The 23,763-nt window shown below is 43.3% G+C and overlaps 1 protein-coding gene across 11 annotated transcripts in view; it reads left to right on the forward strand.

Annotated features, from left to right (window-relative positions):
- The window catches only part of SIPA1L2 (signal induced proliferation associated 1 like 2), a 215,790-nt gene that overhangs the window by 102,851 nt on the left and 89,176 nt on the right, over positions 1–23,763 (forward strand). For all 11 annotated transcript variants that reach the window (XM_070492583.1, XM_070492576.1, XM_044758848.2 and 8 more), the window contains 3 exons: positions 2,353–4,089; positions 21,070–21,203; positions 22,924–23,112. In XM_070492583.1, the coding sequence (XP_070348684.1) occupies positions 2,613–4,089; positions 21,070–21,203; positions 22,924–23,112 (1,800 nt within the window). In that variant the 5' untranslated portion in view covers positions 2,353–2,612. The remainder of the gene's footprint in view (positions 1–2,352; positions 4,090–21,069; positions 21,204–22,923; positions 23,113–23,763) is intronic.

Here is a 23,763-nt window from a genome sequence, read left to right on the forward strand (position 1 = left end):
TTTAGATGGAATTTGGCCTCGTAAATAGGATAAAGGAGTTACACAGTCGTGGTTAAGGTGGCCCTTTGCATTTCATGTGTACATTGGTCATATTTTTCGTCAGGGATTGGTTATGTTTCTGTTCTCTTCAACGATAATCCTTCTTGGATCAGTGTGGGCATTTGTGTTTTGCTAGGAAATCCCTAGTTTCCTCTCTGTTTTCAAATTTGTTGCCATAGAGTTGCTTGTGGTGTAATTGTTTCATACTTATATTAATCTCTCCTGTATAAGCGGTCATGTCTCCTTTCTCATTTTCAAACTTGTATAATGTTATTCTTCTTTCTTTTCCTTTTTCAGATTTGGAAAGGAGTATATCTGTTTTCTTACTCCTTTTAAAAAAACTACCCTTTGGATTTGTCTGTCCTTTCTACTTTTTTCCCCCATTCCATTAATTTCAGCTTTTCTCTTTATTCATTCCTTTTTTCCTGGTTTCTTTTGGTACATTTGGTTGTTCTTTTTCTAATTTCTTAAAGTGGTGAGTACTTAGTTCTCGATTACATTTCCAGAAACTACACAGTTCAGTGGTTTGGAACTGGGTACTGGGTAGAACATGGTTCTTCCTTCTGTAACAGGATTCTTACAAATTAATAGTCTGTAACTGAAAAGGAACGTCATATTAATGCCTGTTGAGAATTCACGTAGCTCTGTATCAACCATTAGAAGTGATTCTTAAGCTTTCAAATTTTGTTGAGCGTTCTGTAAACAGCAGAATTGTCAATGGAATTTATAGATTATGTAGAAGCTAGTACAGTAAGTCAAATACCATTTCAGCAGAGAGGTATTAGGCAAGGAGTTGTTTTCTTTCCTATCTCAGTTGTCATTTTTTTAGTTTCCAGGAAAAGATTTGATAATAGCCCAAATTGTAAAGGAAATAACTGTAATTCAGAATCATCTGTGATCCTTTTACACACAGTGATTCTAAGTGAAATGGATAAGATGCAGTCGTCTCTCTTCTCTTTCTGACAACCACGGGCAGATACTGGTCTGTTCTGTGCACAGAAGCATCTGATTACTTGTTCCCTCTTGGTTTGCCACATCCTAAAATATCATTATATTTCCTCAATTATGAAGCTGCCCTAGGAGCAGACAGCTTGTTGTCATGCCCAGACTGATTTTTTTCCAAAGGGGGAAAAGCAAGCTGCCATCATAAGAAAATACCTGCTATTCCAAGATACCACACATGTTCATCTCAAAGCCCTTAAGAGCCCATTGGAAAGAGCCCATTTTTATACTGTTTGGCTAGCTGGAATTTTAACATTTTCTTGCAGTTATTTTTTACGCTTTGGTGAAGGCTGAGGGAAATCAGCTATATTATACCTTTATGACCATCATTATTTTCAGAAGAAGTGGAGTTTTTCTTTCATTCTTATGCCAACAAGTAAGATTCCCAGCCTGCCATGAGTTGGAAGGTATATAATACCTGGAAAATATTTTTGTCTAACTCATGATAGAGTAAATTGAAAGAAATACTTGTAATTAAGGAGAAGAGTTGATTAGGTCCATTTTCTACCAACCCCAAAGGTAAATTGTGATGTTTGTATCTCTGCGCTTTTATTTTACCCTGCACATTTATCAAGTTGCAAGTGGCATAATGAACTAGAAAGTTGTCCTCCTTCAGACACCAAATGCTTGAAGACTCCTTGCCACTTTAAGGGGGATTTTTGTGACTTCCTATTTGATTGCAAGAGACCGTTCTGAAAACTCATTTCCTGCTGCCTGGTATTGACCCTTTTGCTGCTGGACATTTTGAGTTTAATTACTTTGAAAGAAAGTATAGTAATACTGCAACAATGAGAGGACCATTGAGTTGCTCTTGTAACTAATTGAAGTGTTGCTTAATTACCTAATTTAAGCCAGGCTGCACTAATAGATAATGTTGATACACACATAATAGGCATAGTTCCTGGCTTAGTGGAGCTTGAAGTTAGTGGAGGAAACTGATCAGTAAGTCAGCAATTAAGAGAAAGAGGAAAACTGCAATGACAGGTGTAGATGCAGATGCTGTGGGGACACAGAGGAAGCCATTCTTGCTCAGATGTGGGTGAGGGTGGGTGATGTGCTGGGCAGGTTTCTTGGAGAGGGTACTGCTTGATCGTGTGGTGTAAATTCTCGCCAGCCAGGTAGAGCAGGACGGTAGAATGTTCCGGAAAGAAGGAGCAGTATGAACAATAGAGATCTGAACCTTCATGACGATTTGGGGGAATCAGAGATGGGCAGAACTAGAAAGGAAGGACAGATAAGAAACCGTATGTAGAATGTATTGAACTTGAGCTCTAATAATTGTTAATGGCTATTTTCTCTCTTCTACTTCAGGTGAAGGAAACGCTCACGGCCAGATGACTTAAGGAATGCTCTTGAAAAGGACGGAGGTATACAAAATTATTACAACAACTGAGAAGCAAGTTGGTTTCGGAGAAACCATACTCTGAGGATGTTGTTTGCTTTTGGTTAAAAACAGAAAATACACTGTAGAAGAAGCCTTATGTCTGCATTTGATATTGCATTGTCAATAACAATGTAATTAGATTTCCATCAGTCTTCTGGTGGGATCGGAGCTTTTTGCCTGGGTAGACATGAGTGACCCAAGGCAGTCACAAGAAGAGAAGCACAAGCTTGGCAGAGCCTCTTCAAAGTTCAAAGATCCTCCCAGAATCATGCAGTCCGATGACTATTTTGTTCGAAAATTTAAAGCCATTAATGGCAACATGGGACATGCCACTTCTTTAAATGCCTCAAATTCCAGCGAGAGTGGTGGTCCGGCCAATGGTACCCCAGCTGTGCCCAAGATGGGTGTGAGAGCAAGAGTGTCTGAGTGGCCTCCCAAAAAGGACTGCTCCAAGGACCTAGCCTGCAAGGCACTGTGGGAAAGCAGGTCTCAGACCAGTTACGAAAGTGTCGTATCTATCATGCACAATGGGCAAAACGACCAGAGCGATGGTCAGCAAGAGGAGCAGCTTGACCTAGACTTTGTGGAGGCAAAGTATACAATCGGAGACATCTTTGTGCACTCTCCTCAAAGAGGACTTCACCCCATAAGACAGAGAAGCAATAGTGATGTCACCATCAGCGACATCGACGCCGAAGACGTCTTAGACCAAAACGCAGTGAACCCCAATACGGGGGCCGCCCTCCACCGGGAGTACGGAAGCACGTCTTCCATAGACCGGCAAGGCTTATCTGGCGAGAACTTTTTTGCTATGCTCAGAGGCTACCGAGTAGAGAATTATGACCACAAAGCGATGGCCCCTTTTGGGTTCCCTGAGTTTTGCCCCTGTGACCCTGCCGTCTCTCCCAGCCTTCATGCAGCGGCACAGATTTCTAGAGGAGAATTTGTCCGCATCTCAGGATTAGACTACGTGGACAGTGCCCTCCTCATGGGGAGAGACAGGGACAAGCCTTTCAAACGGAGGTTAAAGCCAGAGTCCGTGGAAACGTCCCTCTTCCGAAAGCTGCGAGCTGTTAAAAGTGAACATGAAACTTTCAAGTTCACGTCTGATCTGGAAGACAGTCGTCTTGAGAGGGGTGTCCGCCCTTGGAATTGCCAGCGGTGTTTTGCACATTATGATGTCCAGAGCATTTTGTTTAATATCAACGAAGCCATGGCTACGAGGGCTAATGTGGGGAAAAGGAAAAACATAACCACCGGAGCGTCTGCAGCCTCCCAGACTCAGATGCCAGCCGGCCAGCCGGGCAACTGTGAATCCCCTTTGGGCAGCAAGGAGGATCTCAACTCAAAAGAGAACCTGGATGCTGATGAGGGGGACGGGAAAAGTAATGACCTCGTCCTGAGTTGTCCTTACTTTAGAAATGAGACAGGGGGTGAAGGTGACAGGAGGATCGCACTCTCCAGGGCCAACTCATCATCCTTCAGCTCTGGAGAAAGTTGTTCCTTTGAATCCTCTCTCAGCTCTCACTGCACAAATGCAGGCGTCTCCGTCTTGGAAGTGCCCAGAGAGAACCAGCCGATTCACAGGGAGAAAGTGAAGCGCTACATCATAGAGCACATTGACCTTGGGGCCTACTATTACCGCAAATTCTTCTACGGAAAAGGTAAGGAAGAGCCCTGAATGTGTGCGCATGTCTCAGGGGGAAGTTCTTTAGGGCCAGTTATAAGGTGTTGCTCTGTGTTGGAGCGCCCTCGCTGGAGTGTCCAAGGCCACACGGGTCACTGGGCTTGGACTTCTCTGTCATGGATCCTCCATCACTGCCAGACTGATCCCTTCTTTAGAAATCCCCAAATTCCTGCCTTTGCTGATTTGTAATCCCCAATGTGGAAATGCCTGCCTTCTTTCTTTTCTCTGCCAATTTGTGAACATCACCAATGTCAGGCTTCATTTAGATTTACCGCTTTTAATACGCCTTCCCCAATTAACTCTATCCCTCTCTTATTCCTCTGAATCATCTCTTACACTCTTTGCAATGGCTAATTCTGTGGGGTTTTTTCCCCTCTAGTCTTTTCTGTACTTTTCTCCTACATCTTTGGTGCACCTTTTCAATTTTACGTCTTCACATCTCCTACTGCATTGCTGTATGTATTGAAGGTAATAAATAAAATCTTTGTTGAAGAGATGTATGAATTAGCATGATAGACAAATTTAGTTTTCTTACACTTCTACAAATGGGCGTAACAGTCAAGTTATCAATAATTCTTTGGTGTTGTGATTTTAGAAATTCTTTAATCACATGTAAAACAAATTGTTTACTTTTATTTATATCTTCAGGCTCAAAAGATACGTTCCTTGGAAGTCATGTAGTTGAATCCTCAGCCTTTAAATAAGTGTCCCCAGTTATTCCAGGGACATGAGAGTCAGCTATGTTTGAGAGACCTCCAGAGAAACAGGTTCTGTGCTTGTGTCAGTAACATGCCACGTGACAACACTCAGGGTATCTCTCATTGCCTTCTTACTGGGTGTGGCTCGCTTCCTCTGCCCCTTCTTTATAGGACAGCATACTTTTCAGTCTATTTTCTATTTTCAGTTCCACCTCCTACCCCTCCTACATTCCCCTAGGAGCACCTTGGGAGGCAGGGGTGCACCCAGCCAGTCTCGGGGCGCTTCTTCTCTTGTCTCTTCATGAATAGGCTATTCTGCCACTGGTGTGGATAATTGTGAGCTGACTGTACTTTGAATTTATTTAGTGTTGGTGTCTATCTTCAGAATGCTTGTGTGTAATCTTTCACTCCAGTCGTTTCTTTTTTAGGGGGAGCTGGGGTGTGACTCAGACCTCCAGAGGTCACTGCATCCACTTCAGTCCCTGAGTCTTTTTAATGCTTTTCCCCATGGACTACAGGTTTAAAAGAACTTGTTTGCCAGATAAATTGCAATTATTAAATTAATAATTTGGTTTTTTCCCCCCATGTTTGTATCAATCCAGATTTAACAGGTCATCCATAGTTATAGTATTATGAAATAATATAAACTAGTGGAATGATTTTGATGTTGCATATAGCTAAATAAGTGGACACTTGCATTGGGACTGGTCACACAGTTCGAGTTGTCTCTCTGCTCTTGCACTCATGACATAACAGACTGAAATAATTCTGTCAACAGGTCTTGGTTTCCCAGTTGTGTCCCCCATCCCCATCTCAGTCCTGGCTTCTGGTGTGCATCAGCATTACCGTTGTGAGAAACAGCCTTCCAGCCAGTGAACTCAGAGATTCTTGGGCCTTCTTTTTAGTCTGTGCTCTGAAAAAACTCATAGCCCTCATGCCTGTGTTCAGCCAGGGGCAGCACGTTATAAGACACTGCTCAAGAATGTTCTCTAGGTGGAAGTCAGTTATTTTTGGAAAGGGAGACCATGGAGAAATAGACTTCCTAATTAAGATTTTCTTTTTTATTGATGAAGTCATGGCTGTCAATGCTAGCAGTAAAATAGTCTCTTAGAATTATAATGCCCTGAAATCCTCAGGCAGTGAGTCATTCTGTCTAGCTGAGTTTTGTAAACAGTTTGTGATTCACCCTTTAAAATATCAGAACATAAGAATTACATACATTTGTATATGTGCTTGTATATGCAGATACTTAGCACCAGCATCTCATTCATACTTGATTGCATATCTTAGTGTATTAAGTATGTACTTCAGTGTATGTGGAACAAAAAGCTGATGTTTTCTGCACCCAGAGTCACTACCATTTGATCCATTAATGTCCTTAGGGTCTGTTGCGTGAGATAATTTTAGGTTACTAGGTTCTGTTCTCTTGACTGCTTTTTGGAGTTTTTCTGTTGAACTCTCAACTGTCACTTCCTGATAGTTTTAAAGAGTTGTCTGTGAGTGGTTTATTTCCTCCTCTTTTTCTGATTTGCTACTTAGAATTTTCCAGAGCACTGGAACTAACATCACCAAACTTGTTAGATTTGAGTGTGAGATAAAACATAAATAAGCTCCAAAGAAGAATCTGAGAGTAGAGGCCTTGCGGGTGAATTGTGCCTAGATGTAGACATGTAGTTTGGCAGTTCGGGGGCGCTGGGCTCACTGGGCTCACTCTGGTTCTAGGCTTTGTTGTGGATCTGTGAATGAGCCAGACAGTTGAATCGCAGACTCCTTTGCAAAGCCTGCAAAATGAGGGCATGGGACAGTGATCCCTGAGATCGCTTTGTCATCAGTGTTCTGTGATTCTGTGATGTGGAAGGTGCTGTTGTGCCAGCTAATGGGGTCTGGACAAGGACAGAGCAGCCGCGAAGAGAGAGAAAATGACTGAGCCCAGCCCTTCTGCTCTTTCGCCGTGCAGCCATGAACTGTGCCTCCTTTCTCCTATATTTAGCTCTTCCCCTGTGGGCCTGTGTGACTTCAGAATGCAGTTGGCTACAATAGCATCACTGCGGCTCTGCTGGTGTCTCTGTAGAGCCATTAAGGATGAAAGGCAGAGGCAGTGGAGTCCCCCTGGGCAGGTGCACTGTGGCCCCTTGTGGTGTGGGAAGGGAGATGGGCAGCCGACTCACACCCTGGCCTCCACCACTGAACCTTTTCTTTGCAAACATCACAAGTTGCAGGAACGTTGTTGTGTTTAAACACAGAGGGCTTGGGCAGACTGGCACAGACGGGGGCGGGGGGGGGGGGGGGTTTACAGGCAGCTTTTTTCTTTCCATTTTTCTTTCTTCCCTTCACTCAATTTTTCTCTTTGGGAGCAGGCTTTCAGGAATCTTTTGATACTTTCCAGAATGCTTTTTATTTTTCACGATTCTTCATTGTTTTGTGTGAAACTTCGTTTTCAAAAGAATTAAATAGCTCCCAGTCACTGGGAGAAGTGTAAAGTAGAGAGCTTTAATAACGTGGTTTGCTCTTTATTAGGTGGTGAATGAGAAATGGCGCTCTTTATGCTGAGGTATATTCTTGTGACACAAAGTCGCGGAAAGGCGTTTTAACAACTTTAAACAAGGAATTATGCAGGGTAGTGGCTTGTCCCCATAGACTGTGGAGCACTGTCTCTTGTCCAGGGAAATCCATCTGTAGCCTTCAGTGACACAGCTTTCTAAAAGAGAGTGAGGACTGGAGCAAGCACAGTGATGTCCCTAATGCTCCTTACTTTTGCTGGCGATGTCCATGAAGAAAAGCTGATGCTGTTTATTATTATTTATGTCACTGCTGTTTCGCTGATGGAACTGCTAGTGAAAGCCCAGTTTCCCTCTCCTGAGTTTTCCATTTGTGGTACAGGCTGTGAAGAAGGCCCCAGGGACAGGGATTCCAGCTCTGCCTGTTTCTTTGAATGCTCTGGTTTCCACGGTAGCACAGCGGCAGGGTTTGCCTTCTTCTGGACCTCGTTGGCACTTAGAGACACTTAGAGCTGCTGGCCCGCAAAGGGCTGTCCCCAGTATGACGAGACCCGGAGCTACACGGGACGGCAAAGGTGTGATGTGGGCTCCTGCTTGGTGACAGGTCTTGTGCTTTTTAGGAAGTTGTGTCCCTACAGAGAACTTGGGAGTTCCTAAACTGTGCTGTGCCTCACTTCAGGTCACACAGATGAGAATGGCTCTAGAATAAGTCATTTGGGGAAAGAGTGGTCAAACCAGAGAGCAGGTTAGAGCTGGACCTCTGGCAACTCACAAGCGAAGTGGAAAGTGGCTGAATTGCTGTCTGAGCCTTTGAGAGTTTTCTTTTACGAGAGCCGCTCTGCTGATGCAGGGACGTGTGTTCCTCTGAAGGTGGGGGAAAAATACTGATTGACAGTATATACCTTTTTTTTGTTTAGAATTTTTAAACAGCGTATAAGTGTTATATGATCATTATAGGAAAATAAGAAAAGATAGAGAAGCAAAAGGAAAATAAATAAAATCACCCCAATCTGTAAGAGACAATCACCATGAAGAGTTTTCCCTTTAGCCTCATGGGCTTTTTCTGATGCAAAATTTATGTAAATGGAACCTTCTATTGCTATTGCTGGGGAATTTGCTTTGGCTGATCATCCTTCCCTGTCATTATGTATTGAGCCGCATCAGCATTTTAAGAGCCATTGTCACTTATCCTTATCTGCCATGGGTGCATGGGGAGATGCCAGGTATTTGCCAACCATCATCTGGGCAGAAGAGTTAAGGACTGTGTTTGCTTTATGTCAGACAAAAGGGACATGTATTTCTTACTCTCTTAGAAGCAGTGCACCTATAAAATGACTCATGCCAGATACATCCTTGAATGTTCATTTCAAGAAGTAGAGCTTTCCTTGAAAAGTAAAGTATTATAAAAGTTTTTAAAATTTCATAACATTTGAAAAATTATAAAAATTTAAGTCTTAGCCTCCCCGTTCTCCACTTGAACGTGTGCCATGCTGGTAACTCACTTCCAAAGGATGGAGTGTGGACAGAAGGAGCAGGAGACTGCGGTGGGGAAGTCTGGCATAGACACCACCCCAGCCAGGTGACCGAGGTCAACAACAACAGTGATAAGTGAGGTGGATAGTTTGTGCCTTGATATGATGGGAATGACATTTCTGTGGTCTTCCTCTCCAAACCCATAACCTCAGTCTGATGAGGGAAAGTGTTAGAAAAGTGGCAAGTGAGGGAAATTCTACAAAATCCCTGAGCAGTACTCCTCAAAACCACCAAGGTCATCAAAAACAGGGAAAGTCCGAGAAACTGTCAAGGTCTAGAGGGGCCTAAGGAGACATGAGGACTGAATGTATTGTGGTATCCTGGACGGGATCCTGGAAGAGAAAAGGGACATTAGGTAAAACTTAAGGAAATCAGAATAAAGTATGGACTTTCGTTAATAATAACATATCAGTATTGGTTCACTAATTGAACCGACGTACCAAAGTGTAACATAAGATGTTAACATTTAGGAAACTGGGTGAGGGGTATAAGAGAACTCTACTATCTTTGCAGCTTTTCTATAAATCAAAAACAATTAAAAATAGTTCATTCATTTTTTAAAAAATTTAAGTTGTAAAGTCTCATGATGTATTTAAAATGAGAATCTTTAAAATAGGAAGAACTTCATACGCAGTTCTTAAAAGCAGATTTGCAGGTTGAGGTTACCTCGTTAAACTGTCCTGGGATTCCTTTGAGCAGCTGACTGCACTGTGTGTTTCAAATGGAGTAAAATTGACAAAATGTCAGTTTCGCGCAGCCCTTCCTGTACACAGCTGGTATGCCATGAATATTTTTCTCGCACTTACCTTGAGGAGCCAAGGGATTGTTAAGCTTTAGAATTCACTCTTTCTTCTGTCTCTGTTGAAATGCTCAAAGACGGTCCCTGTGAATTTCCCCTGAAATCTGCTCTTTAAGGTGAGGTGGCTGTGAGATGCTGTGGGATGTCCTTGGTTCTCTGGCTCCCAAATTTCCACCAGACTCCCTGAAGAAGATGTTTATGCCAAACTCATTTTTTCTGGGAATTTCTAGAACAAGTCCAACAGAAGAAATATGTGTCTTTTAGAAATCCACCGTAGAGGAGCTGAACTGGTTTTACAGAGCGGGTTTTGTCGTGTGTATGGAAAGACAGTCTGACCAGTTCTCCCCCCTCTGGCCTGGTGCTGTGGGGTCCCCGTGTCATGGTTCTGTCACGCTCCTGGGATTTTCCTTGTTCTCTGTTTCTTATAAAAAGAATACGCCAGAGAACTTTGATTTCTCCTTCCCTTCTTAGTTTCAAAAGACTTCTGGGGTGCGGGCAGGTTGGAATTCTTTTTTTTTAAAGATGGGAACTTTCCAAGAAAAAAGTTTTTAGCTGCTTCTGAGTGGACTGGGTCTCCAACAAAAGCCACATCCACACCACAGCGTAGGGTGCGAGACTGGCCTTTCTAAGGTCCGTTTCTGCCCCAAGATGCCAGCCCTTAAGCTTTGAAGGTCCCTCCCTGTGTCTGTGCCCCGGCCTGGCTGCACCATCTGTACCCCCTGAGAATGAATTCCTCTGTGGGATCCACAGCACCTCCAGGACTCCTTTCTAGAGCCTCTCTTTCTGTAAAAATCTTCAACTTCACTATTTTTATTAACCACTCTCTTAGTTCTGTTTAAACTCTCATTTTCTCCAATGGCTATCTTTGTCATTAGTATTTTAACTGAGGGGTAATATTTGCACGTAGATCTGCTAAATGAACAAATAAAAAGAAAGAATTCTTCTAGTATTTGTGTAATAGTCCTCTCACCTCTCTTGATACCAACTTACTGTTTTGCAGCTGGGGAATTATCTTTTGGCCGGTAGACAGACGTGTCCATCCTTTCTAGTTGTAGTTGGGGGCTGTGACTTACGGGTGAGGTGGCATAACTTGAGGAGAGGAGCACAGACTGTTCTGAAGTCAGGCTCCTGGGTTTACAGTTCATCTCAGTTTGGGGCAAGTCCTTGAACTTCTTTGTGCCTCACTTAATCATCTATAAAATGGGCTCATAATAAAAACTATCTCCTGTAAAGGGCTTAGAACAGGGCCTGTTACATGGCATGCATCCTCCTGCCAACCAAGTGGTTCTTAAATAAATTTATGACTTTTCTCTCTAGAAAGAAACTCTTGTCCACACAACTGGTACAGCATTTAAAGGGTAGTAATTTATTTTAATGGTTAAGAGATGAAGAGAGAAAGAAGGAGAGAGAACCATATGGCAGGGTAAACCCTGGGGAAAGGTGTCTGGGGAAGTCTACCACCCCACTGCAAACACATCCACTTAAGTTTCACTAATGTGACAGTTGTGGCGGGTGTATACCTTTACATATCAAATGAACCCCACAGCTGAGTGATGCATGACTGCTTTTGCTTCGAATTTCATGCCTGGTGGCTTCTTTATTTTTCTTCTGGTTTTATACAGTCGCTGAAGAAAATTAATAGGGAGCTGGACACTATTAAATTCATACGGGTGAACTGAGTACCACCTAACAATAGTGCTATTCTCAGAGACAGATTCCTCGCCCAGCGGACATAATCGACTCAGTTCTTAACCTCTCCGCCTGGCCAGTATCGCCTCCACAGACAGAGCTCCCTTTGAGGCCCAGGCTCTCCCACTGGGGAGGAATTGCCCAGCTGCACATGAGATCCAGCCTCATGGGGCATCGTCGGATCGGTTCCATGTGGCTGACAGTGGGAAACGGGTGGCTTTCTCTCTTGCGTGCGCGCCGCCTGGGGAGGCCACAGTTCCCATTGTCGCAGCATTAAGGAACTTGCAGAGGACTGCATGCTATTGCATCCTATTGACCCTGTGGCCCCAGAAGTCTTTTCAGCCAGTTGTTGAGGAAGAGGAACTAATGCTCTATTATTACCCTAGGAAGAGAAATTAACACTGTAATATTTGAGAGCAGCTTGAGTGGCAGTTAAATGAGAAAACTTCCTTGCATTTTGCTGCTGGCACAGTAGGATAGAAGTCAAGGTCTCAGCTACCTCAAAGCTTTAATGAAACCTACCTGCCTTGTATTTGTTAGATCCTAAGTTTATTTCACTATTTGTCCCGCTTAAGAGAGAAAATGAAAGCTGGACAACGACCCCCCATAGTAAGGACCCCTCCTCTCGACGTTTATTCAGTGAGCCCTTGCTCTCTTAATCTTTTCTTCCTCCTTCCCATTCTTGAGCAAATGATATTAAAAATCATGGGTTATTAAAGGAAGCCTTCGGTAGCTGCCTCCCCTCTCCAGTCTGTCACTTTTTGTTCAAAGTTCTCTTAAAATTATGTTTCAAGATACTATCCGTATGTTCAGGACAGACTCACTGTCTCATCTTTCACTTGACGTTCATTTTACCGTGCATTAGCTGATTTTTATAATTTACCTCTACGTGAACCTCATCCCCGTTGAGTTGCTGTAATCAGAGCCCTGGAGCCAGGCGGCCCAGGTGTGCCCATCACGCCAGACTGTGAGCTTGAGCAGGTCGTTTAACCTCTGGGCTTCGGTGTTATTGTCTGTAAAATGGGGATAGAAGCAGTAGACCCTCCTCATGAGTAGGGAGGACAAACTGAGTTAATTTATGTGAGGTATGTTTAATATTGTTATCTCATTGTAATGCCTCAGGTTTTCAGGTTTAGCTAATACTTTGGTTAAAGTTTGGTCAAAGGAGCCTTCACATAGCAAAAATGCACCATTTTTCCCATCTCCCATGGTAAATTCAGTAATTAATCCATGAAGGATTAGCAGGGAGTTTTGGTTTCTTGAAGTTGTTGTCTCATGACTCTTAACCTTATTCTCTGAAAAAGTAGATCCTGTTTTATTCATTGATTCATTTATTTATTGGTTGTCCCTTATTTGCTTTTTCTTTATAACTCCTAGAGAACTATGAACAGGGGAGGTGATATAAAGTGCAGACACACAATTGTCTGGAGGGAAAAGTGAAAGAAGATACATCTTCGGTAGGACTTTAGACAGCCACCTGCAGCCATGGATGTAACCCAGATAGGCGGTGAGCCGATGAGGAAATGATCAACTCCTTGTTGAAAGAACAAAGAGTCTTTAAACTGCAGTTTATGGAAAAAGAACAAGAGAGTTTCTGCTGTGCATATTAACCAAGTGAGGGACTCTGGGCACGGTGCCTTGTGGCGTTGGTGGGCGGCTTGTAAATGGCACTGTGGCCTGCATGGCGCTAACCTTTGAGAAATCACGTAAGGCAGAGCTGGAGTGCCTCTCTTACGTTCCTGACCTCGGGAGGCCCTGGTGAGCTGTGACCCTCGCCTGTTCCGTTCATTTGTGATGAGCTTAATAAATTTCCCTTCCAAGACATTGGGCCTAGAAACAGCCTTTGGGTTAAGGTCCCATGTAACCCTTTTTTTCCTTCTTCGGAGTTCGAATTGTTTCTTTTACTGAACAGCCAGAATGTGCCACCAAGATGCACTGAATCTCATTTCTTCCACTGCAGTCTTGTTAACCAGTTGTTTTAAATCTTGCCCTGTTATGTTTGCATGCTATGTGTATTTTCATTCAGCTAGACTAGAGTCTTTTCACAGCTTCCATTCTGCCAGGGAAGGATGTTATTTGACTCACCCTTGAAGCGGTTTTGTGGAAATCTCATGTTTGGGATAAGGACAGGGTCCAGTGGGTGATGCAGGGTGCTCATTGTCCTTTGTCCACAGATGGGAGGGCTCTCGAGATGCAGATGAACAAGCGGAGCTGTTCTGGAGGGATGGGGTATGTCATTTGAAGGAGTGCACTCAGCTCCCTCCTGAGGGCTTTGGAAGGGGCGCCATCCTTGTTCTTATCTTTGTGGTGTGCTGAGTGCCCTTTATAAAAGCCAGACAGCATATTTTGTTATGCAGCAGAAGACTGTGATTGCTTTAGAAACACATCCAGTTAGCCTACTGTATTCCTTGGTGAAACTGAAGGCTTGGAAAGATCCCTTAGAACACAGTTACGAGGCCTCAGAGCTGGCAGATCCAAAGGTGTGGTGCTTATAAGTAGCAGAAACGTTATCTGTTTACTTGGGTTCAGAAAGTGTGTGTCTGTGTGAGACAGAGAGAGATGAATTGAAAATGAGCGTGGGGCATGGGTTAGAGAGGGAGGCATAAATGAAAAAATTTTTTCACCAATTTGCCTGCCATCTTTGGTGATAAGGGTAAGATACAAATTTTGGGTTCTCCCAGGTTTTTTTTTTTAAATTATAGTTCCTGATAGAAATTATTCAGTAAAATATGCATGCCATTGCATTCTTAAAAAGACTACCATTGTTACCGAAACTGAAGTGGGTTCCCTCCTGGTGAGTTAAATCAGACTCTCCACCAGAAGTAGTTGTCTCACAAAGTAAAGTATATTTGCGGCAAATAGGAGGCCATGAGAAATCATTTCCAGACTCATGGCGTCCACAAAGGGAAGCAGGGACCTTTATTTCGGATGGGGAATGAATATTCAAAAGGCAGAGGTAAGTATTCACTTGCACAGGCTCAGGTGGAAAACACACTTCCACATACACTGCAGGTTATGGTAATAAGGCCTAAGGTCCTCCTGGAGAGATATTAGCATTGAAATAAGGCAAAGGTCATAGGCATGGCTCTCATGCTGAGGCTTGGTCTCATTCTGGGTGGTTGGTGATTGCATCTCCTTAACATAACAAAAGGAAAAAGAACAATTTGGGAAAACAGTTAAAATATCCAAACCCACCCTTGAGTTCCTGGGGTAACTAGTCTGTGACACCATGAATGTGATGTAACGTCTCTAGGTGATTATAGGTCAGCGTTTTGAGATTACAAGTATGGCTCTCCTTCAGGCTCACTCTTGAACTGTGCGGTGCTGTTGGGCTCCAAGTTGAAATGCCCCGTAATGCTGTTTATTTTGTGTTCACTCCTTTTATGTTTTTGATTTAGTGTTTTGTCGGTAACATGCCTGCCTTCAACTATAGTGTCTTTCTCAGGTTAATGATCATGAATATGTATATTATATTTTTGGGGGGAGTTGGGAGGGGGTGCCTAGGTTATGTGACTAACCCAAAGTTAAGCAGATGATAAGTAGCAAAGCCTAGATTCAGAAACCAATAATCAGGCTTATTAGAACGATAGGTATTTAAGAGTAAATAAGTTTGGGGCTGCTAGTTGAATGTGGCAAATTGAAGACACAGGTTCTCTCTCCTGCTTCCAAAACACCACTAAAAATGACAGTAAAAGAATAAAAAAAGGGCAAAAAACCACCAACGGGAAGAGAACTAGGGAGAAGCATGGAAGGCAAGGAATGCCAAAGTAGATGGAAGAGCAAGGACCAGTTTTGCAGAATGGAGACCACCACCACCTACCCAGTGTTGGCCAGTGTTGTATAGTGGGGTCAGGCCATCAAGAAGCTAGGCAGGAGGCCGGCCCTGTGGCCAAGTGGTTAAGTTCGCGTGCTCCGCTTTGGCAGCCTGAGGTTTCGCCAGTTTGGATCCTGGGTGCGGACCTGGCACCACTCATCAGGCCACGCTGAGGCGGCGTCCCACATGCCACGACTAGAAGGACCTACAACTAGAATATGCACCTGTGTACTGGGGAACTTTGGGGAGAAGAAGAAGAAGAAACAAAGAAGATTGGCAACAGATGTTAGCTCAGGTGCCAATCTTTAAAAAAATAAATTACTTTAAAAAAAAAAGAAGCTAGGCAGTCCATGCCACAGACCCAGGTACCTCTGAATAAGGGCTGAGGGATGAGAACAGGGGACTAGTTAAAGGAGTTTAGAAAGCCAGATTGTCTCTCTTGTCCCTTATAGCCTGCTTACTACTTGCCCTTCACCCAGGTGGAAACTGAAGATTTATGCTGGAGAAGTTGGACAACAGCACAGCTAAAGGCAGGACTAGGGCACTTCACTAAAGACTGGGGGATTAAGTGAAAGTCAACACAGTGAGACCCCCAGCCTTGTTTCCCTATTTTGGCTAAATACCTCCAGACAAGAGAATGAAGGAACCTTCCCCAGGGACGCTGACGAGCCCAAGCGAAAAAGACCTACCTGTACTGATAGCTCTACCACCCCCATAAAACCCTGGAGTGTCTGCCTGGTCACTCCAATATGAAGTAATGTTAAAGCAAGATGGATCATTATAGATAAAGAGAAACATTTCCTAATGATGAAAGGGTCAATTCCCTAAATGTATGGCACCAAAAAAAAGCTTCAAAATATGTAAAGCAAAAACTGAGTAAACTAAATAGAGAAATAATCAAATCTGCAATCTTAGTTATGTATATACTAGAAACTTACAAATAGAAATGGAAATTTTCAAAAAGATACCACTTATGTTATCATAAAACATCTAGTACCTAGGACTAAATCTAAAGGAAGATACAAATGACCATGAGAGAAAACTACGAAACAGCATGAAGAGCAATTAAAACCCTAAGTAAATGGAAAGGGCAGCGTGGTCATGGGCTAGAGTCCTTATACGTAGAAGAATTCATGGAATTATTTTGTAGAAACTGAATAGAATGAGGAAAGGTAGAGCAGGGGAATGCTTTTTTTTTAAACCAATAAGAAGAATTTGGCTTTTTAAAACGGTGTACATACATTCCTCTGTTAAAATAGGATAGGTGGGCTCTGTGACCTTTGTGACTGTGTTTGTGGCATTTTTCTTCCAGATTCTTGATTCTGTACTGGATATTTGTGATGCTTCCATGGTACCTCCTGCTTATTCCTATCACAGAACTTAGCATGTGTAATTCTTGCCTGTTCCTGTGTTATTACCCCCACAGGGCTAAGACCTTTTGAAGCAAGCGCTGTATCTTGCTCTATTGTATCTCCCATATTTATCACTTTCTAGCACGTGGCTGAAACGTGTCCCATTCTCAGTGTGTGAATGAATGAATTGAAATGAGTTAAGTATGTGTGGTAGGCTGAATGCTGCCCCCCAAAGATACCCAGATCCTTCCTAATCGCTGGAACCTGTGTATGTTACCTTATATGGCAAAAGCGACTTTGCAGATGTGGTTAAGTTGAGGATCTTGAGGTGGGGAGATTATGCTGGATTGTCTGGATGGCCCTAAATGCAATCATAAGTGTCCGTGTCAGAGGCAGACAGGGAGATTTGACATGAAGAATGTAATGTGACCACTGAAGTAAGCTGGCTTTACAGATATAGGAAGGGGCCCCATGAGGCAAGGAATTCAAGGCATGCAGCTCTAGAAGGTGGAAAAGGCAAGGAAACATTCTCCCGCTGAGCCTCCCAAGGGGGCACAGCCCTGCCAGGAGCCTTGATTTTGGCCCGGTGAAACTGACTTTGGACTTCCAACCTCCAGAGCTGTGAGACAATAAATGGGTGCTGTTATAAGCTCCCAAGCTTGTGCTAATTTGTTACACCAGCAACAGGAAACTGATACAGTATGTGAGTTCTAATGAGCCTGTATGTTCTCAGTTGTGTAAATATTTCAAGAAACCACATTGTCCCTCTCACTGAGGGCAATGCCTGCTACCTTTCTGGGACCCAAGACCTTTGACACTGTCTTGTCCACTTCCCATCAGGAGATGAGCCACCTCTTGTTTTTATTTTGATGTTTCCGGTTGAGGTTAGATGAGATCGTGACTTTTGAGCAATACCAATTACAGTTCATAATTCAAGAACAATTTATTAAGCACCTACCATGTATTAGGCACTATAGTACTAGGCCTTGGGGATATAAATGTTGAAGTAGTTAGCCCCATCTGGAGGTGCGGCGAATATTTCCAGGGGAAAAGATGTTTAGATTGAGGCTCGAATGATAAGTAAGAATGTCAAGTGAAGAAAAGTGAAAGATGTGGCAAGCAGAGGGGGTGGATGCTTGTGAGTTAGGAGATGTATGAGAGAAGAGCCTGGAGAGAGTTTGGGTGGGTATCATTGAGGAATTTAAAGGAGAAGATGGATGGATGGATGGAAGAATAGACAGATGGATAGACTTTCAGACAGATAAGTGTAGAGACGGAGGCAGAGTCAGCAAGGACAGCCATGTGCTGATGGTGGAGCTTTGGGAAACACTCATGTTATAAGGAGAGGCCAGAGGAGGAGCCACACAGGAGACCCGGAAGGAAAGACCTAGGAGTTGGGTAGCTCCCCCTGAAAGGACATGTCACAGATGTCTAGGAAGTGGAGGGTCCCAACTCAAAGTGAGTGGCTAGCAGTGCCAAATATGGCAGACAGGTCTGCTAAGAGAAAAGGTGAAAGGTGGTTGTTGGATTTGGCACCAAGATGCCATGGAGATCTTGAGCAGAGCGGTGGTGTGGAAGAATGTGTGAGGTGGGTGGAAGACTAGCTACTAGTTGAGAAAACAGGAAGATAGTGATTACTTGAGGAATAGAGTTTTACCTCTGCTGGGGTGAGTGAAATGGTCATGCCTTGTATCTGTACCAAAGACCCATCCATTCGTGCGAACCACTAGCTCTACTCCCACTGGCCTTCTTTTTCCTCTCCGTTTTTTAAAAGTGAAGGTATACTTTGCATAAAGCAGAATTCACCCCTTTTAGTATCGAGTTCTGAGTTTTGACAAATGGATATGGCGTGTCACCACCACCACGATCAAGATGCGGGATAGCTCCATCACCCGAGGAAAGTCCCCTGTAGTCGGTGCCTGCCCCTGCCACCACTCCCTGGCCGCCACAGATCCATTGTCTGTCCCTGGAGCACCTGCCAAGTGTGAGAGCAGCACACAGGTTAAGATTTTTAGTTGTCAGGTGTTAGAATTAATGATTGGGTTCACTTAATCTGGGCTCTCAATTTTACCGTAAAAAGGGGTTTTGTTTCCTTGTTCATTCTTTTTCTCCCTAAACTAATTTGAAGTTCTTTTGATTAATGTCTCAGGGTTCATCAAACGCCTAACAGAGAATTGATTTGAGCTTTTTTGCAAGTAACTTTTTTTTTTAAACATTGGCACCTGAGCTAACAACTGTTGCCAATCTCCTTTCTTTTTTTCCTGCTTTGTCTCCCCACATCCCCCAGTTGTGTGTATATATATATTTTTTAGTTGTGGGTCCTTCCAGTTGTGGTATGTGGGATGCTGCCTCAGCATGGCCTGATGAGCAGTGCCATGTCCGCGCCCAGGATCTGAACTGGAGAAACCCTGGGCCGCTGAAGCCGAGCACGTAAACTTAACCACTTGGCCACGGGGCCGGCCCCTGATGCACTTTCTGCATGTTTTTCTTAATGCATCTGGCTTACGATGAGGAACTAACTGAGATAAAACTGAAAGTTCTTGTCAGGACACTTACTAACTGCAAATAAGAAAATTCTAACCTGATTTAAGTTCAAAGATGCATTTTCCACAAAATCTAGCATAATGCCATGGGTCAAATAGTCACTAATGCCAACTTAAAGAAATAATAAAATAATAATGTACCTAGTGGTCTGAAGTAGACAATTAAGTTTGAGTCTGTTTTCATTGAATATTTTTGAACTGTTGATTCAAGCCACAAACAACAGCTTCTGGGTCAGCTCTCCTCGATCCCATACCTTTTTTTCAAAGTATGTTTAATTTCACTAATGTTGTTCATGTGTGTAGCAGTTAACCTGGCTGTTAGCACATAATTTACCCAAGAAATGAGTTACCCATGAAAAACAAAGGCTTGTTTCCTGTTGTGTCTAAGTCCGGGACGAAGTCAATAATTCATCTTTCAGCCTCTAAAATAGTTGACTTGCTGCTTCCCGCTCCAAAGGGAAATAATGCCAGTGTTAATCTCCTTTGGTTGCAGGAAGGAAAGAAGTCAATGATCTTCCGCTTCAGGACCAGCCAGTGTTCGTTAGTGGCTTAGAGTGGCTCTGAGTGGTGCAGGTGCTGCTTTCCTTTGTTGAACTCAGCTTGTTTCCTACTTTCTGAATAACATTTCTTATCCCTTCAAAAATTATTGTAGCAGAAAATGTCCACATAACCCAAAGCCTTTGGAATACCTGTGGTTTTCTTCAAACTTAGAAATATTGATATATTATGTTTCCTTTTAACTAAAAACTACGAGTCAGGAAAGATTGGCCAGAACTGATAAGGTAACATTCAAAAGGGATAAATGTGGTTTTGCATATAGGGTGAAAAAAATCAATTTTATAAAAAATCAGTCACCCTGGAGAACTGACGTGGCAATTCATTAAGAAATAAATGACTAACACCTGGGCGATTGCATGTACCACCTGCTCTGCCTGGACAATTGGCGTGATGAGGCTGCCAAAAATAGACAAGCTGCACCAACAGACATTGGGGTAATTGCTCCCTCTGTTTTGTGCGGGTGGGACCACATCTGAGTGTTGTAAGTTTGAGTTCTTTCAGAAGACAACACTTTGGTTGCAATGAGGCATTTTGACTTCTTTTAGCAGAGCTCACTCCCAGGAAACCTCATCCCACAGACAAGAGGGATTGCTCAGGAAGTAGCGAGCTTTCCATCATTGGCAGAGTTCAGACTAGAATATTTTTCATACGTGGGGATTGTTTCTAGACTTGACCCCACTGTGACAGTGCCTGGCACGTAACTATTGAATGTATGAGGAAGTGACTCTCAGGAAGCATGTCCTTGGGGACTCATGTGCTAGATGGACAGGAGGGCCTCGGAGGTTCATTCCTCCCATGAGCTTGTGTGAATTTAGATCCCTCGGGACTAGTAATTTTATGTGAAAGAAATGATTAGCTGATAACATAGCAAATTGTTATAGTATTAGTAGATATAATTTAACTTCAGCAACTTAATGGCCTTTTATGTATTTTCTGTTGCGCCAAATTTTGCTTTAGACTGTCAGGTGCTTAAGTGATGTTGTAATGAAAGGGTGATCTTTGCCACTCCACTGGTTGCCAAGATTAATCTGGCTTGTCTGAGTGGATGGTTAGGTCACTTCTAGTGCCTGCATTCAGTCAAAGAAGGTGACCTTCCCAGATGGAGGAAAACTGTTCAGTAATGGTTCTTCAAGTAGCTAGGTTCCTTTTTTGACAGTTGCTAAGAATGACAACATGCTCTTCCCAACGATGCTATTCACGTAATACCAAAATCACGGCTTTGGGGCTGGCGGGGGGAAGGAGGGCTCTTGGCTACTCATGAACTAGTAGAAAGAAGAAAGGGAGGAGGAAGTAATAGAAAATGAGATGTAAAAGTACATCTGATCTGGAAACAAGAGATTTTGATCAAACACAGTTGGGAGACTCATGTGTGCAGAGCCGTGTGGTGTATCTTCAGAGACGTGATATGCAGCTAAAAGATGGCCACGCTGTGCTTTGTTCTTTCTGTGATGCTGCCACTCTCTTCCGTTACAGAGCACCAGAACTACTTTGGGATAGATGAAAACCTTGGCCCTGTGGCCGTCAGCATCCGGAGAGAGAAGGTGGAAGATGCCAAGGAGAAAGAAGGGTCTCAGTTCAACTACCGAGTGGCTTTCAGGACGAGTGAGGTAATGTGTTGTCATTGTCCTGGGCTGAAGCCTTTGACATAGTACTCCTCTAGGTTGCTTCAGATAAGGTAGTGTGTTTATTTTTTAATGTTAATGATTGCAATATTTAAGATCATTGAAAGGGCCGACAGTATTTTATTCCAAATAAAAAATGTGAAAACCTAGCATGGATGTTAAGTGGTAGTGATTTTACTGCTACCTCACATGATAGGATAAAATGATAAGAATGCAAGGTTTTGGGGCTAGACTATACAATTTATGTCAAAACTTAAAAATAACTCTAAAATCTAATGCAGAAAATCAGGCAGCCTGCAGTTAGGTGACTGGTTCTTAATGTTTTTGCCAGTGTAATAACTCTGCCTTCCCACACTTCATTACATCAAGGACCCAGGTTAGTTCTTTGCATGTCTTGCTTCAAGTGAAAAGTGAGATTGTTATACAAATGACATGATATGTATAGCCAATACGCAGAGATGTTGACTTATATAGAGAATTAGATCTGGCCCGCACTTTAGGTTTTCTTCTCTTGACCCATTTTAATTTGGGGGGAATATATTTGGCAACTGTTCCAGAATGTGTAGTTTGGTTGACTACTTCCAGATCAGACAGAGGAAGGAGAGCCCTTCAGTAGTCATCACGTGCAGTTTGTGTGAGCATGTGCACCACTGTGCATCTTACCTGGTGCTCAGGTGCCCCGGTGCTCTGCTAAATGTGGTGCTGGGTAAATATGAGATTAAGTCCCTCTCTTGAAGTGACATGTTTTAAGTTATAGACCCGCACTGTCCAATTCGGTAGCCATCAGCCACATGTGGCCATTTAAATTTAAATTAATTAAGTAAAATTAAAAATGTAGTTCCTCAGTCATGTGAGTCACATGTCAGGTGCTCAGTAGCCACATGTGGCTAGTAGCTCCTGTTAGTGCAGATGGAGGACAATCTCATCATTGCAGAAAGTTCTATTGGGCAGTGGTGTTACAGAGCATCAGGCAGACATCCGGCCTGGTTGTTACCACCTTCACCACAGCTGCTTTGTTATTACGCTAACAACTCCCTTCCCAGAGTCAGAGGGGCAGAATTAGAACCAGGTCTCTCGACTTCCGGTGCTAGGGGTTTCCTCTGTCATCGTATTAGATCTGAGCCATGTGTCAGAATAGTGATGCCATGCTTTCATCACATATTTGAGGACATATCACAAATCCTAAGGCAAAATCAGGTGGTAGTCTTCTCAACCCTGAATCACCCTGCCCGTGGGTGTCACTGGATATCCCTATTCAGCCTCAGGAATTGTCAGCAATGGAAAGTTAAGTAGAAAAATAGAAGGAAGTGGGAGAAAAGAAGAGATGCAGAGAAATAGAGAAATAGGAAAAAGAAAAGGGAAGGACAGGAGGAAAGTGATTATGGCCAGGCCCAGCCTCATGATCCCAAATTTCTCCATAATGTCCTTCTCAGGTTGCTTTCCAGAGTTGTAGGAATGTCTTTATTTCCTGCAACATTGTTCTGCCTTGCTACTCCTCCTTCTTTAGGTAGGCATCTGATTCTTTCACCCCCTCCTGGCTTATTCCTGATCCCTGTATATTTTTGTTGTTTAAAGACAATTTGAGGATTGGTTCTGCTTTTTCAGGTTGAGAACTTTAGTCTCTCTTTCCCCACTCAGAAAAGAGTCTTAACTTTCTTCCTCTTTTTATAACTAATAACTGAAGTCTTCTGTTTTGCCCCTGCAGCTTACCACCCTGAGAGGAGCAATTTTGGAAGATGCAATACCCTCTACAGCCAGGCACGGTACCGCACGAGGACTACCTCTCAAAGAAGTTCTGGAATATGTCATTCCAGAGCTGAGCATTCCGTGCCTGAGACAGGCTTTGAACTCACCCAAGGTCTCAGAGCAACTGCTCAAGCTGGATGAACAAGGGGTGTGTATGATGCGCGAGATTTGAAGTTCGTGGGTGACTTTCTGCCTGTATTTCTAAATAGGCTGTTTTTTTCCCCATCCGCCTTTCTTTTAAAATCATTTATTTTTAATGCCTTGAAGCATTTTCCCTCTGGTTTTTCCCAAATCTGCTTCCATACTACTTAAGAAACGTGATGCCTTCATAGCGTAATTCACCTGCTGCTGAGTTGTACCTCGTATTGTTTTTACCGAGGTTTCAGTACCTCCCAGCAGGCAAGAGCACATCTGAGTCATGATTGTTGGAGGCCGTTGATATTTTTTTCCAGGATTTAAAAAACTCCTGTTGACCCTTTCCCTGAGCTGACGTTTATTCTTGTCTACTATGTGTTAAGGCATCATGCTAACAGATGGGAGTGAACAGCGTTGGGACGGTTGAAGCTGACTAAGACCTAGTCCCTAGCACGTGAGGACAGTGAGACCGGGAGCACAGAGGCCTCTGCAAGGCAGAATCTGGTCATGGGCCTTGGAGAGGCATCAGTGCAGTGAGTGCTCAGGGAAGATGGGACAAGTCCCCCGAAAGAGGTCGTGTTGTAACTGGGCCTTTAGACTTGGGTAGAATTCCAAGAGGGTGATGTAAACAGTTGCTGTTTTAGAAACTATCACTTCTTCCTTT

The sequence above is a fragment of the Equus asinus genome, chromosome 2 (genome assembly GCF_041296235.1).
Source record: "Equus asinus isolate D_3611 breed Donkey chromosome 2, EquAss-T2T_v2, whole genome shotgun sequence".
In the NCBI taxonomy this organism is placed as follows: domain Eukaryota; kingdom Metazoa; phylum Chordata; class Mammalia; order Perissodactyla; family Equidae; genus Equus; species Equus asinus.